At 53.9% G+C, this 12,772-nt stretch overlaps 2 protein-coding genes across 2 annotated transcripts; one reads left to right on the forward strand and one right to left on the reverse strand.

The window, feature by feature from the left end:
* Positions 1-119: 119 nt before the first annotated feature.
* Positions 120-4,142, reverse strand: HER10_EVM0013261 (nuclear pore complex subunit Nup85). Its single transcript, XM_035482625.1, has 2 exons — positions 1,365-4,142; positions 120-1,312 (listed from the first exon to the last, which is right to left on the reverse strand). The coding sequence occupies exons 1-2, from the start codon at positions 3,759-3,761 to the stop codon at positions 398-400; spliced, it is 3,312 nt and encodes a 1,103-aa protein (XP_035339089.1). The 5' UTR covers positions 3,762-4,142; the 3' UTR covers positions 120-397.
* A 1,453-nt stretch (positions 4,143-5,595) lies between these two features.
* Positions 5,596-9,462, forward strand: HER10_EVM0009699 (uncharacterized protein). Its single transcript, XM_035479179.1, has 5 exons — positions 5,596-5,788; positions 5,953-6,082; positions 6,180-6,953; positions 7,019-7,232; positions 7,332-9,462. The coding sequence occupies exons 1-5, from the start codon at positions 5,768-5,770 to the stop codon at positions 7,372-7,374; spliced, it is 1,182 nt and encodes a 393-aa protein (XP_035338772.1). The 5' UTR covers positions 5,596-5,767; the 3' UTR covers positions 7,375-9,462.
* Positions 9,463-12,772: the final 3,310 nt, after the last annotated feature.

The raw sequence follows: 12,772 nt of genomic DNA on the forward strand, positions 1-12,772 counted from the left end.
GTCGACAACTTCGAATGACTGTTTGGCCTCTATGAAGTTGGCAAGATTATGAACTACGATTGGCTCAAGTCAATCGGACAAGGCTCATCCTACAGCATGGTTCTCATGGCTCTACTTGTCACCCGCTAGCCGCTGTACAAAGTGTAATCTTGAATTAAACAACCCAACAAGGGGGAAACCCCGTCATCAAAGAGAAGTCGGCAACTTCTCAGGTGAACCAATGGTATTATACATCTGAAACTTTCTTGGGTGCCTTTCCATTTACAACGTCATCATCAAACTCCATCCTAATCCCATTCCCAAATGCCATCCTTTGCCTAACTGAGGACAACTACTACTGGTGAGGCAAAGTCCACTCGCGCTTGCGCTTGACACCCGCGACACGTCCAATGCGATCCTAGTACACGGGCGTATTGTCCGCGTCGGCCAGCCACAAGGTTGCCAAGTCTCTTGAGAGGCCCAATCGAAGTATACGAAGCACGTCGTCGGCCGACGCACCAGCCGTGAGTCCCGATCTCCAGTCCCAGCCGCGCTTCGTTTTGGCGAGAGAAGAACTACTGCCGCTGGCACCACTGATGGACCGGTGAAGCTGGCTGGCTAACATGGAGCTTCCGCTGAGCATGTAGCTTCCATTGAGCGAGCTGGTGCTCTTGCGCATCAAGTCTGCAGGCGTTGAGCCCTTCATGCCCGGCGTCGAGGCCAGAACAAGCTTGAAGAACTCGTCTGCTGCATTGAAGATAGTGGAGTTGACTGTCTGGATATCCTCAACGGCCTTGAGGAGCGTGTCCATCTGGTCGAGCGTGATGACCGAAGGGTTTTGGTTGACAAAGGGCAAAGCCTCGCCCAACAGAGCAAGAATGAAGTCCTCACTGACAACTGCGTCGCGGGTTTCGTCGTAAAGGCCTCCCCGAATGTTGTCATCTGAGCTAGCGATGACTGCAACAAGGGCGGAGGCGGCTTGCTTCCTGAGAGTGGCAGACTTGTAAGGTGACATATCAGCAAGTCCATCAGTGTCACGAAGCTCGTAGAATTTCCGGAGCGTGGCGTAACCACTCAGCATCCGACCGAGGAGATTCGCTGCCTCGAGATCTTGTTTGGCATACTTTTCGAGCGTTTGGCTGCGCTCGTTCAGAAGTCGGTAGAGGTGGTCGTCCAGGTCGTTGGCTGGAGGGTAGACCGTGGAGTGGAGCAAAGAGTACGACATAAGGAGGTTGAGCACCTCGCGGACCTTTCCGGGTCTATGAGCCAGAGCGTAGTACCAAAGAGCCTCTCCGTATCTGTGGGAGTCTTTGCCGAGAATATCTGCGTAGGTCTAGAAACGGTTAGCTTGGTGATATGCACAATTCGATGCGATCTGCACATACCTCTGCGGTCTCTTCGGCATAGGAAATCATGCCGAGATCGTTCAGAATCCTCCAGACCTTATCCACAGTGGCTCCTTGTTCAGAATCGAGCTGGTCTAGGATATCCCGAAGCAATTCTCCGACCATATCCTCTGACTTCGCAGCCGAATCCATGCGACCAAGGACCTGTATCGCCATCTCCCAACCGCTGCGGTCTTCCGAAAGACTCTCGATTCCGGCCAGTTCGCGCGCGTAATGTGTAAGCGTAGTGTCTTTGATGCCCTCCACATCATCGGCAGTCTGAGGAGCCACTCCCAACATCTCCAGATCCTCCATGTCCAGACTCTCCATGGTGATCAAGTTAGGCTGCTCGGGCTTAGGTAGCCACTGACCAAGCGAGGCAAGTTCTGCCACTGAAGAAGCAATGGGAAGCGACCATGCGCGAAGGATTCCGATGACAGCCGCGAAGTTTGACTCGAAAGCAGAAGCGATGGCAACTTCAACAGGGTTCATAGAGTTAAAGTGGAAGTCTGACTCAACCGCCGTGTGGAAAGCCAGCGACAGGCGTTCAAAATAGGTCTCCGGGGTAGAAGGCGTAGCTGTCATGCGGAGGCCGTGAGAGCGAGACATGCGCAGGCTCTTCTGCTGTCCTCTGCCTTCCTCCCACCATCCAAAGAGACCAATCGTGGCTTCACACCAGTCCTGTGCTGTATCCAGGATAGCCTCTGGTGTTCCCATGATGATCTGGTAAATGGTCTGGAGATGTTCGTAGATGTCCCACGGAACCTGGCCCTCCGCTTTCCGCACAAGACCGGCCAAGGAGCCTCTTCCGTACGAGCTGTCGTCACTATCGCCAGCAAAGAGGTTCTTGTCCTTGCCCTCCGCAAAACGCTGAAGCTTATCCAAAGAGCCCTTCGTCTGGATGCGGTACAGCGTCCAATCGCTGCTGAAGATATCCCAGTTGCCCTTAGTGATTGGACACATGTCGAGTGCCTCACACGCAATACCGACGGCACGTTGCAGGTTATCGAGAGCTTTGCCGGAGTAAGCGAAATCCGCCCTAGGTCCCTTCTTCACAGACTCCCACCCAGCATTCCTCAATAACTTGGATGCAAGGTCGACATTGCCACGGATGAGAGCGCTCCGAAGTGTCGGCCAGAAGAGACTATGGCAAGCTGGACTCGGCCTGTGGTTCATGACAATCTCGAACTGCTCGGGGTAGATGTTGTGGTTTTCCTCGATCCATCGGAACAGAACGTAAGGCAGTGGCGGCGCTTCGGTATCGACAGTGCCTTGGTTGGCGAAACGAGTGTGGTGCATCTGAAGCACCAACTGGGCAACATAGGCAGCCTTCGTGAACGGCTCGCTTTCGGGGCCGGGGCCAATCTCGGCAATGTGCTCTCCCTCTGGCATGGGTAAACTGTCGGCAAAGTCATTCCAGAGGTCCACCAGAGGGTAAACAATGTTGGCGAGCGAGACGTCCAGCTGATCGGGGTCCTCCTGCGCACCAATTCCTTCGTTGTAAAGCTGGTTGATCAAGTCTTCCGTCTTCAAGACAACGCCTGACGACTCGTTGATCTGAGCCATGCCCAATTCCTTGTATAGATCCTTTGCGATTGCGAAGAACTTGAATTCTGTCCGTCTGTTGCCCGACGAGCGACGCATGGACGACGCGCGGAAAATATCCTGGGCCTCCCTGCGCATTCGCTCCGTTGCCGCTGGCGTATTGAGCAGTAAAAGATCCGACTCCTCGCCGCCTATGCCGCCTTCGCCCTCGTCTGAGTAGGCCAATTCATCATCGTTACGGGTGCTGTGCCGCAAGTTCAAAAATATGTCGTCGTCGTCCTGGACCTCTTCGTCGTCGGCCTCAGCGTCTCCGTCTTCCTCTCCAAGATCGGCTTCGAGGTATCGCTCCATCTCCGCGTCGGCGGCATCGCGTTCGTCGTACTCCTCATCGTCCTCGTCTTCTTCCTCTTCCTCCGAGCTGTCGGGTATCATATACCTGCCAGTCCGGTTATCGTAGGTGACCTCGCTCTTTCCCGCGCCAAGTTCCCGGCTTAGTGCCGACGGCTGTCTCGTCGTAGGTTTGGCACTCTGCAGAATCGAGCGGCCGAGTGGTTGCGCTGAAGCAGAGTCGCTTCTGCCAAAGAGGTTCTTGCTAGGCCCATTTGAACTTGCACCGCCGAAGCCAAACGGTTTCTGCGCAGTGACACCTTGCAATAAGGAGCTTCCGAGGTAGGACTCGGAGGGAGCACCTTGGGGTGTGAAGGAAGCAGCGGATGAGGGTGGAGGGCCGGCTGGCGTGGTTGACGGGTTTTCTCCGAAGGGATAGTATGACTTCTTCTGGGGAGTCTGACCAGGCGTCGACGGCGGTGAGCTATCGAAGGTTGAGTCGTCGAAGGAGAACTTGTTGGGCATGATGTCGGTGATGGAGTGGGCGACCTCAGGTCACCCGGATGAGGCTAGTCGTCGCAAAGTTGTGTTGACCGGCGGGAGCGAAATTTCTAGGTGTTCGGTAGTGCAGAAATTTGATGCGTCGCTGTTGTTGGGTGTGCGAAAGTCGTCGAGGCTAATTAGGCTGACTGGCAGGTCGCAGGCGACAAGGCTGAAGAACTGAGCTGTGGTGTTTGGCTGGACGCGCTTTTGCTCGATAATTTTTGGAGGTTCGCGATGCTTGGCCAGTCAACGCGGAAGAAGCCGACGTCTTGGCCCCACCAGCCACTCGCTCTGTGTTTTTAGGAGTGGCCCGAGCTCCCTGGCCTGGTGCCGCTGACACACCACCTAACGGGGCTTCGAGATGTAGCTTATGTATGCATCTAAATGTACTTTGTACCTTTGAAAAGAACCAAGATCCTGATAAAGCTTCCCGGCGTTCAAACTTCTGAAGCAGCAACCAAACACGATTCCTTTGTCACCTTGTTGGAGAATATTTCTTTAAGGTTCAGACGTCTCCTCCACAGCCATGCGACTGTGATGCCATTGTGATGTCTCTTTTTCCGGGGTAAACACACACCATTGAAGCCAAGTTGTTTCCCCTCTTTTGGCTGTCAACCTGATCTTCCATCTCTTCCCATACTTTCTTTCCAATAGATCCTTCTGATTATCTTTTACCTGAGAGGATTGTTCATCCGTTCTTTTTGACTTGTACCTCTCTTCGTCGAGTTTCTAGCTACCCGCGGGCAACTAGTGCTCTTTTTATCTTATCTAAGCCGTCCCGGAGCTCCCCTTGTCTTCCTCCGTGTTACGGCGTTCTAGCCCGGCATGCCGATTAGATAGGGTAGAGCTGCCAAAGGCAGTAAAAGAAAACTGCTTGAAACCTCCAGGCCCGGACATAAATCGGGCTCTGGACGTGCGGGCCCTAAGAAAAGCGCTGTACTCCTCAACGCCATCTTGGCAACCACGGAAAGTCATCCCTCAGAAGGCGGGCGGGCAGGCTTGGCCAGATTCAATCGCCGATGGGCCATGCCTGCAAAAGTGTGCATTAATAGCATCTCAAAAGCCTAACCCCGACGGCTTAAAGTTTTGGTGTATTGCGTCTTCAAACAATGATAGGCTGCAAGCCCGAAGGCGCGCCGGAAGAGAGGAGGAGGGGAAACGTCTCAAAAAGGGCGGTCTTTTTCTTTGGTGAGGTGGAAGCGCTTGGAAGTCCCAGATACGTATCGCAGCCCGCCCCGCCACCCCCGGCTGGGTGCCCGTACAAGCCGTGATTCGGCCTTCGTTCTCGGGAAGGGAAGCAGTCACTGCGGTTTCTAGATCTTGGTGTCCGTCGGAAAGGCATCCGTTGGTCTCGACTTCTTTTATCTGACTATCACCGTACCATGTACCTACCTAATCACAGGCAGCCAATTGGGACAATAGGAGAAAGACTTGCCAGTAGAGTTTCAGCCAACCAGATGACAGAATTCATCCCCAGAACCTCAATCGATCCAATGACGTACTCCAGTGTTGCTGCTTGGGAATGCCCTTCCATCCGCCTCACCCAAGACTCGTACAAGTCACGGCTGGCGTCAGTAGTGTTTTATCCTCTACTTACTTGAGTACTTAGTCAATGACAAGCTGAAGGTCCCCGCTTTTTCCAATTCGTGGTCGTCTGCGGGAAGAAGTGCACTCCAGTCCCCAGATAGAGATACGCACACAGAGAAAGAGAGGTACCTAACTCAAGTCTCAGTCCCCGAACCCCCGAGACTCACGGATACTTTCCCCTCCCGAGGGGAAGGTGGGGTTTGGAGATGGTGCCAAAAGACACCCGGCGGCAGTTCTCTCCCCCTCTGCCAGTGCCCAACCTGCATCTTAGACTTCCAGTTGCCAGCTCCTCCTTCCGACCTCGTTGGAATAAATACTCATACCCTGCCCGGTCATAAGCTAAGCTTAGTGTGCCGATTTCCTCCTTCCATCAAGGTTCTCATCGACCATCATCACACAACATGTCTGCCACTGCAGGAAAGGTATGCTCAGTTCCCACTCCAAGCACTTTACATTACATCTGTATTCCCTGCTCTGCGATTTTCTCCCATCCATTGCGGGGTAGCTCGACGACCACGGAGACGACTGAGAAGCAAGCCACTTTGACAACCCGAACCCATCCGCTGACCCAATTGATCATCTACAGACCATTACTTGCAAGGCCGCCGTCGCCTGGGAGGCCGGTCAGCCCTTGAGCATCGAGGACATCGAAGTTGCCCCGCCCAAGGCCCACGAGGTCCGTATCGAAATCTACCACACCGGTGTCTGCCACACAGGTATATTACAACCCCCGCCTGAGGTCTCGGATGAGAATCCGAAGGCCCTTGTAACACCAGAAAACTAGACGACTGACACATACTTTCTTCGGAACAGATGCCTACACTCTCTCTGGTAAGGACCCCGAGGGAGCCTTCCCCATCGTCCTCGGTCATGAGGGCGCCGGTATCGTCGAGTCCGTCGGCGAGGGTGTCACAAACGTAAAGGTTGGCGACCATGTCGTCGCCCTCTACACACCAGAGTGCCAGGAGTGCAAGTTCTGCAAGTCGGGCAAGACCAACCTCTGCGGCAAGATCCGCGCCACCCAGGGCAAGGGCGTTATGCCCGACGGCACTTCTCGCTTCAAGTGCAAGGGCAAGGACCTGCTTCACTTCATGGGCACCTCCACCTTCTCCCAGTTCACCGTCGTTGCCGACATCTCAGTCGTTGCCGTCCAGCAGGATGCTCCCATGGACCGCACTTGCTTGTTGGGCTGCGGTATCACCACCGGATACGGCGCCGCCAGAATTACCGCCAACGTCCAGGAGGGCGACAACGTCGCCGTCTTCGGTGCCGGCTGCGTCGGTCTCTCCGTCGTTCAGGGTGCCGTCGTGAACAAGGCTGGAAAGATTATCGTCGTTGACGTTAACCCCAACAAGGAGGAGTGGTCGAGAAAGTTCGGCGCGACGGATTTCGTCAACCCCACCAAGCTCGGAGACCAGTCTGTGGTCGACAAGCTCATTGAGCTTACCGACGGCGGCTGCGACTTCACGTTCGACTGCACTGGTAACGTCAGCGTCATGCGTGCTGCTCTCGAGGCTTGCCACAAGGGATGGGGACAGAGCATCATCATCGGTGTCGCTGCTGCTGGTCAGGAGATTGCCACCCGTCGTAAGTACACCTTGTACATCATTGCTGTACCATGGCAACACAAACTAACCACGTTCTCAAAACAGCGTTCCAGCTCGTCACCGGTCGTGTCTGGAAGGGTTGCGCGTTCGGCGGTGTCAAGGGCCGCTCTCAGCTGCCCGGTCTCGTGCAGGACTACATCAAGGGTGACCTCAAGGTGGACGAGTTCATCACCCACAGGAAGACCCTGGGCGAGATGAACAACGCCTTTGAGACCATGAAGCAAGGCGACTGCATCAGAGCCGTGGTCGACATGCGCAAGTAAGCTTAACACAATATACCACGGGCTTCTGGTTGCACGACCGTCTCGGTGCGTCTTCTGAAATACAAAAAATACTGATAGTTTAATACAAAAAAAAGTGAAATCGATATCCCAGTACCTCCTCGCGAATCCAAACTGTGAAGCCAGGTGGGCGGGCTTGTGAAGATGGTTTTGGTCCCGGGTCGTCGGCGACGAGGTGGAACCGCTCAGCCTGTCCGTACGCGCAACGTCGCGATATATGTCGATAGCAAAATGCTTACACCATGTCGTCAAGATTCCATGTCCTTCCTCACCCGTGATCTTTTGTGACTTGAATTCGTGTGTTTCCCTTGGGTGGTCTTCCATTGGGGTTCTAGACCATCCGCTTGTACAGTTCTGGGCACCCGCGGCGGTGACATCCGGCGGCGCGCGGTCCCGGTAGTAGATGGTCCCAAAAGTCCGGGCCCCCAACTCGCCCTGCCGGTGACGGGGCCGGCACGTATTCCTTCCACCGCTGTGTGAGTACGGAATAGATCTGGGGTTGCCTCAACTACTAGATGGAATCAGCACTAGCTACCGGAGTCATAGGATTCTTGTAATTATCGGATGGAAGGATGACCGCTTGAATCAATTCAAAAGGTTTTGATCCATCATCCAGCAGGTTCTGTTAACAGAAAGATCCAAGAGAGAGCATGCCAGATGCACGTTGTCCGTCACGGAAGCTTATCTCCCCGCTTTTGAGAGAAGATACAGGTATCATGGATGCTTCGAGCAGTTTCAAGCCAAATTACAGCAGCTCTTGCCCCCATCCATCTCTCTTCTTGTTGCCCTAGGGTGGTGGACTGATGGTCCTCAACAACGGGTTTGTGAGAATAGGGTGCGGTACACCCATCAAACGCCATTGAGTCACATACCTGTACGAATACGTCTTTGTCTCAATGAATATCCCACGGATCCGGCCGAGACATCCATTCACTCCTGAATACCACATCCTTCTTATCAATTAATTATTATCTAAAAGAGCCGCAGTACCTATTGTTCATTGTCCGGATGTCTTTGGGCGAGATTATCCGCGCCTCCTGTCTCGGAAATATGCGGGCACTGCTGAGGCTTCTATTTTGTTATTTGACTGCAGGCCTGGTTGGACTTTTGTAAAGCCGTTGTGCCGATATACTTGCTCATCTCCCATCAAGCGGTGGCATGTCTGCTGTCTAGTGTTGCCTCCCTCCCATGGGATGCTTCCTTGGGGATGAGACGGATGTCAAGCCACAGACCCCAAATGGTTATATTGGTTGAGGAGGAGTGGGACTGGGGAATCGGACGATTTTTTTGGCAGAGCGAACCGGGGGTGGTAAATAGAATGAACCGTGGGGAATCGCACGGGAAACAACATCAAAACCGTCCGGTTCACCGTTTGGCTCGTAATTTTAGGAGATAGTCGTGACTGGGGGAGGCCGAGGACAGTAGGGGTTCCCCCCATCGTAAATCAAGATCCGGGTGCATTGATGGCTAATTTTGATGGGCAATCAAAGCTAGACTGGCAATCTCGACGTCCGGCGTAGCATCGACTAACACTGTTGGGGGACAACCCAGAAGGCAAGTTAGAGAGGGAAGAATGTCCCCGTAGAAGGTAATAGGAGGCGGTGTAAATAAACATAGGACTGCTCCATAAATGAGGATTCCCTCAATCGGATGTTGAGCAAAGGATTGTGTAACTCACATTTTTGACACATGTCTAAAGGCACCCGGCGTTTCACTTCCGAGGGTTTTGCGGAATGCGAGAAATGACATCAAGGGCTGTTAAGCCCGAGATTTTGAGTTGACTCTTGCCAACGCACATGTGCTCTCCATTGCCATCCGAACCGTAGGATTCGAGATCCAGCGATTGCTCCAGCGATCCATCAGCGGGCGGGCCTCAAATGGTTGGGTGCGGGCCTGCTGGCTCGAAATGCAAGGCGGTCTCGGACCCTCGACAACTCTGCGAAGTAGGCGGTTATTACTCGACGATGCGAGGTTGGCTGGTCTCGTGAACAGGCGAGGCCACACCTCAGGATGCAATTCCCCCTCAGGGATGATAAGATAAGACGAGCCAGACATGGGGTAAGGTAGGTAGGTCAACAACCGGATCGCAAGGATCGTCTTGTCGGGGTATTCGTATCCTTTGATTCATCCCCTCTTCGAGAACAACACCGGACACGAGATAATGACCGTGGATATCCCGTGTTCGGTATGCGGGTACGACGAACGAGGACGGACAACGTTGAGCCGCGTTTGTCGACGGGCAGGCAGTTTGTCCCAGATATACACCTTTCCCGTGATATCTCGGCCAGTTCGCTGGATCGAAGATAGTCCTCCTGGAAAACATGCTAAAAGCCAATGGCGCCGCTCCCAAGCGCCTGGATGCAGTGGCTGCAGGAAGCCAGCTCCAATACGGGAGGAGGTCGGGTTGCACGGCGCTAGGCTAGGCGGCACTGCTTGGAGTGACCTGTAGCTAACCATTCGGTGCCGCATCTGCTATTGCAGGGCACCTTTCCCTCCACCTGTCAGAACTCAACTTGTGGCTGTGGAAGATCAGGCCAGCCAAAGACAAGGTGCGGTTCGGCATGCAGAAATATGTTGTTGTGACTTGTTGGACAGCCAGCCGTGCATCTCCGGAGCCGAGTTATGGCGACAGAGGACAAAGTCTTTGCTCCGTCTGAGTTGGCCGCACCGCTCGGCCCAGCCGTGTAGACTTCTCACTTCCTGTTCCACTATTTCTCAACTGATGATGGCCGTTGCAGGTCCACGCGGGGTTCTCGGAAAGTTGATGTCGCGGAATAAGCTAAGGTACTAGAAGTCGCAGCACTGGCATCTTTTGGGTTCGGAACCGAAGAATGCCCCCCAGAAGGTCATTGCGTGCGGTGCGGAAGCCCCGAGACGCTTGAGGACGGTCCTCTTGGGAGAAAGTAAAGACGAGGTTATTCCTTGCAACTATCCAGAGCAATGACTTCGGGCCGGTAAGGGATGATAGGATGCATGTCCATTGATTAAGATAACTTTGCCATGGCTCATCTTGAATCTAACAGCGCCTCGTTTGCACGTCATTCATCAACGTTGAACCGGTGTTAGAGCGGATGGGGCGACTGAGAAGTCCAGGTTCAAACGAATTTCCAGCGGCCGAGGCGAGCTTCACTGGCTTGACTGAGTATCGAAGTAGCATCGAGGAAGCTGTCTGCTGCTAATCTATTAGCTTCGGAACGTTGCGGCAGTCATTCGGTACCTCATGCGGGGGATGCCGTCGGCGAGAGCGGACAAAGGCCAGCGACAATGATGGCTTGTGACAGGCGGCTGCGATGCGATTGGAAGGCAGTACCAAGTCAGTCGCCCTTCCATCTTTCACCAGCCATCTCGGTCCTAGGTTACGAACTGGTGCAGAGCGGACTAGGATGCCTCCTGCAGCTCGGGCTCCAGCACAAGCCATGATCCATGAGGCCATGCTGCCGCTAGCGACTATTACCATGCCGTGACATGCAATGCCATGTATTGCACGAGAAGAAGAGCAAACGACCTGAGCTTGTCTATCATTGACAATTGCTCGAGATGAGGAGGATTGGCCTGCTTGACTTGAACAGGTTGAAAGACGGACTGGGCTGCTGAGTTTGGCGGCACATGGCTCGGTACCCGTCCATTGGCAATCCTTGGACAGTCCGAAGAAATGGCGGGAGGGGTGAGGCCGGCGATGTATCGGTAGATGGAAGGTCGGTGACCGGTCCCGATGCAACGGCGAGAAGTGTATTTTGGAGGTTGCAGTACATACGATATGTTGGCATTAGAAGTGCGGACAGGAAACTGGAGTTGACGATTGAGATAAGGCGAGGTCAGGTACCTACGCACCTTAGGCAAGCAGGCAGGTACTTTTTGCAATTGTAATTTTGACGGCAGTTGCGCTGGTGGGAGTTTCATTTCGGTTCTTCGTAAACCTCTCAGCTCCTTCCTTCCTTCCTTTTCTTCCTGCGACGATCCTACTCAATTGACTTGTATGTTCGTAAGGTGCAATTCACCATTCATCTTCCATACGTTATTTGTCTAATGCAGTGTGGAAGGTACGGTAGTTGAGCAACATCCCTCTTGACTCGCTCGGAGCATCTGCTGAAGTGCGTTACATGCGCGAGTACCAAGGCAAGTAGTCAGGTAGGTAATCTAACAGCAAGGTAGGCCGATCTACATCTCAACTTCTGCACCGTTCAACTTAGGTACGAAGTATTCACATCTGCATTCACCGCGTTGCATCTACCTGACTCAGTTCCAGGAATTTTGTCAAATCACACCCTCCGTCGGTCTGCTTTGCGTCGTTGGCAAGCCCGCTGGATCGAATCCCGTCGTCTTGCTGCCACTAGCATTCAAAAAGTCACCTCATTTCCTCCATCACCAAACCACCGCTGACGTATTATCACATTGCGCATCCTTGCCTCGAGAATCGAGGCACTCACAGCTCTACCTTACGGATACGCTGCCGGTATTCGGATACCTTGCGCACTTTCAGCACCCTCGTTCCTACTCAGTCTCACCAGTGAACCCTCGTCAGCCACCGCGCCAGGTTACTTTCGTCTCCAACGCCATCATCCATGGCATTGGCAGCACTGGTTGATAATCTCGACAAGCCATCTTAGGCTGTTCCGGGGCTGATCCGTCTGGAGTGATCCATTGACTCGGGACAAGCAGCCACCGGAGCCATGACTTATATGAATCCCCGACGGGACGAGAGACACACGAGAGGCGCGAGGCCCAGTCCGATCCAGTGCAATCCAGTCTACACAATAATTAATCATCCCGACGTACATTCACCGCTTTCGGAGCCTCACAAACCGTCAATCAGTGTCATCGGCATTGCCCTGGCGCCCATTTGACACAAATCAGCACTGCCAGTTACAGTTTTGGAGTGCCAGGACCAGCGCCAGCGTCATTACCGTACCGGTCTCCGAGCCATCAGCGTCAGCGTCAGCGTCAGGCGCCAGCCTCTCTTCTCCAATCCAGTAATCCCGAGGCTCAAAGCCACCAGAGCGACGCCTCCCTCTCTCTCTCTCTCTCTCGTTTCGCCCACCCTTAAACACGACCCTGACTCCATCGTCCCCATCAGCGTTGTCTCGACCCCCGCCCCATCGGATCTACCAACCTACGGCTGACTACACCCACTACTGAGTCCTGACCAGTGACCACCGACCAACGATGACCTTCCTTCGGTTATACGGATGGTACCTGGGTACCTCGGACGCACACGTACGCTGTTCACTGCCTGTTCTCTTTGCAGCAGGGAAACACCCACTGTTCCGGCTGAACAAAGAACAGGGAACCTCGACTTTGGTGAGTCGAGCCTCTCTTTCTTGTTGTACGGATACCCCCTACCCTGGATTTTCTGGTAGTTCACTTGACCTCTCACACCCACATGGCTGTGCACCGATATCCGCCGCTTCCACTGCAACTGGAGCCGCTGCAACTGCTGAAGCCAGTACCCTTCCCAACGCGTCACTTGACGAGTTGTCGCCAGTGTACGCATACGCAGTAATAGTCTGCCGGGCTGGCT

Source organism: Colletotrichum scovillei (assembly GCF_011075155.1).
Source record: "Colletotrichum scovillei strain TJNH1 chromosome Unknown Contig00001, whole genome shotgun sequence".
NCBI lineage: Eukaryota > Fungi > Ascomycota > Sordariomycetes > Glomerellales > Glomerellaceae > Colletotrichum > Colletotrichum scovillei.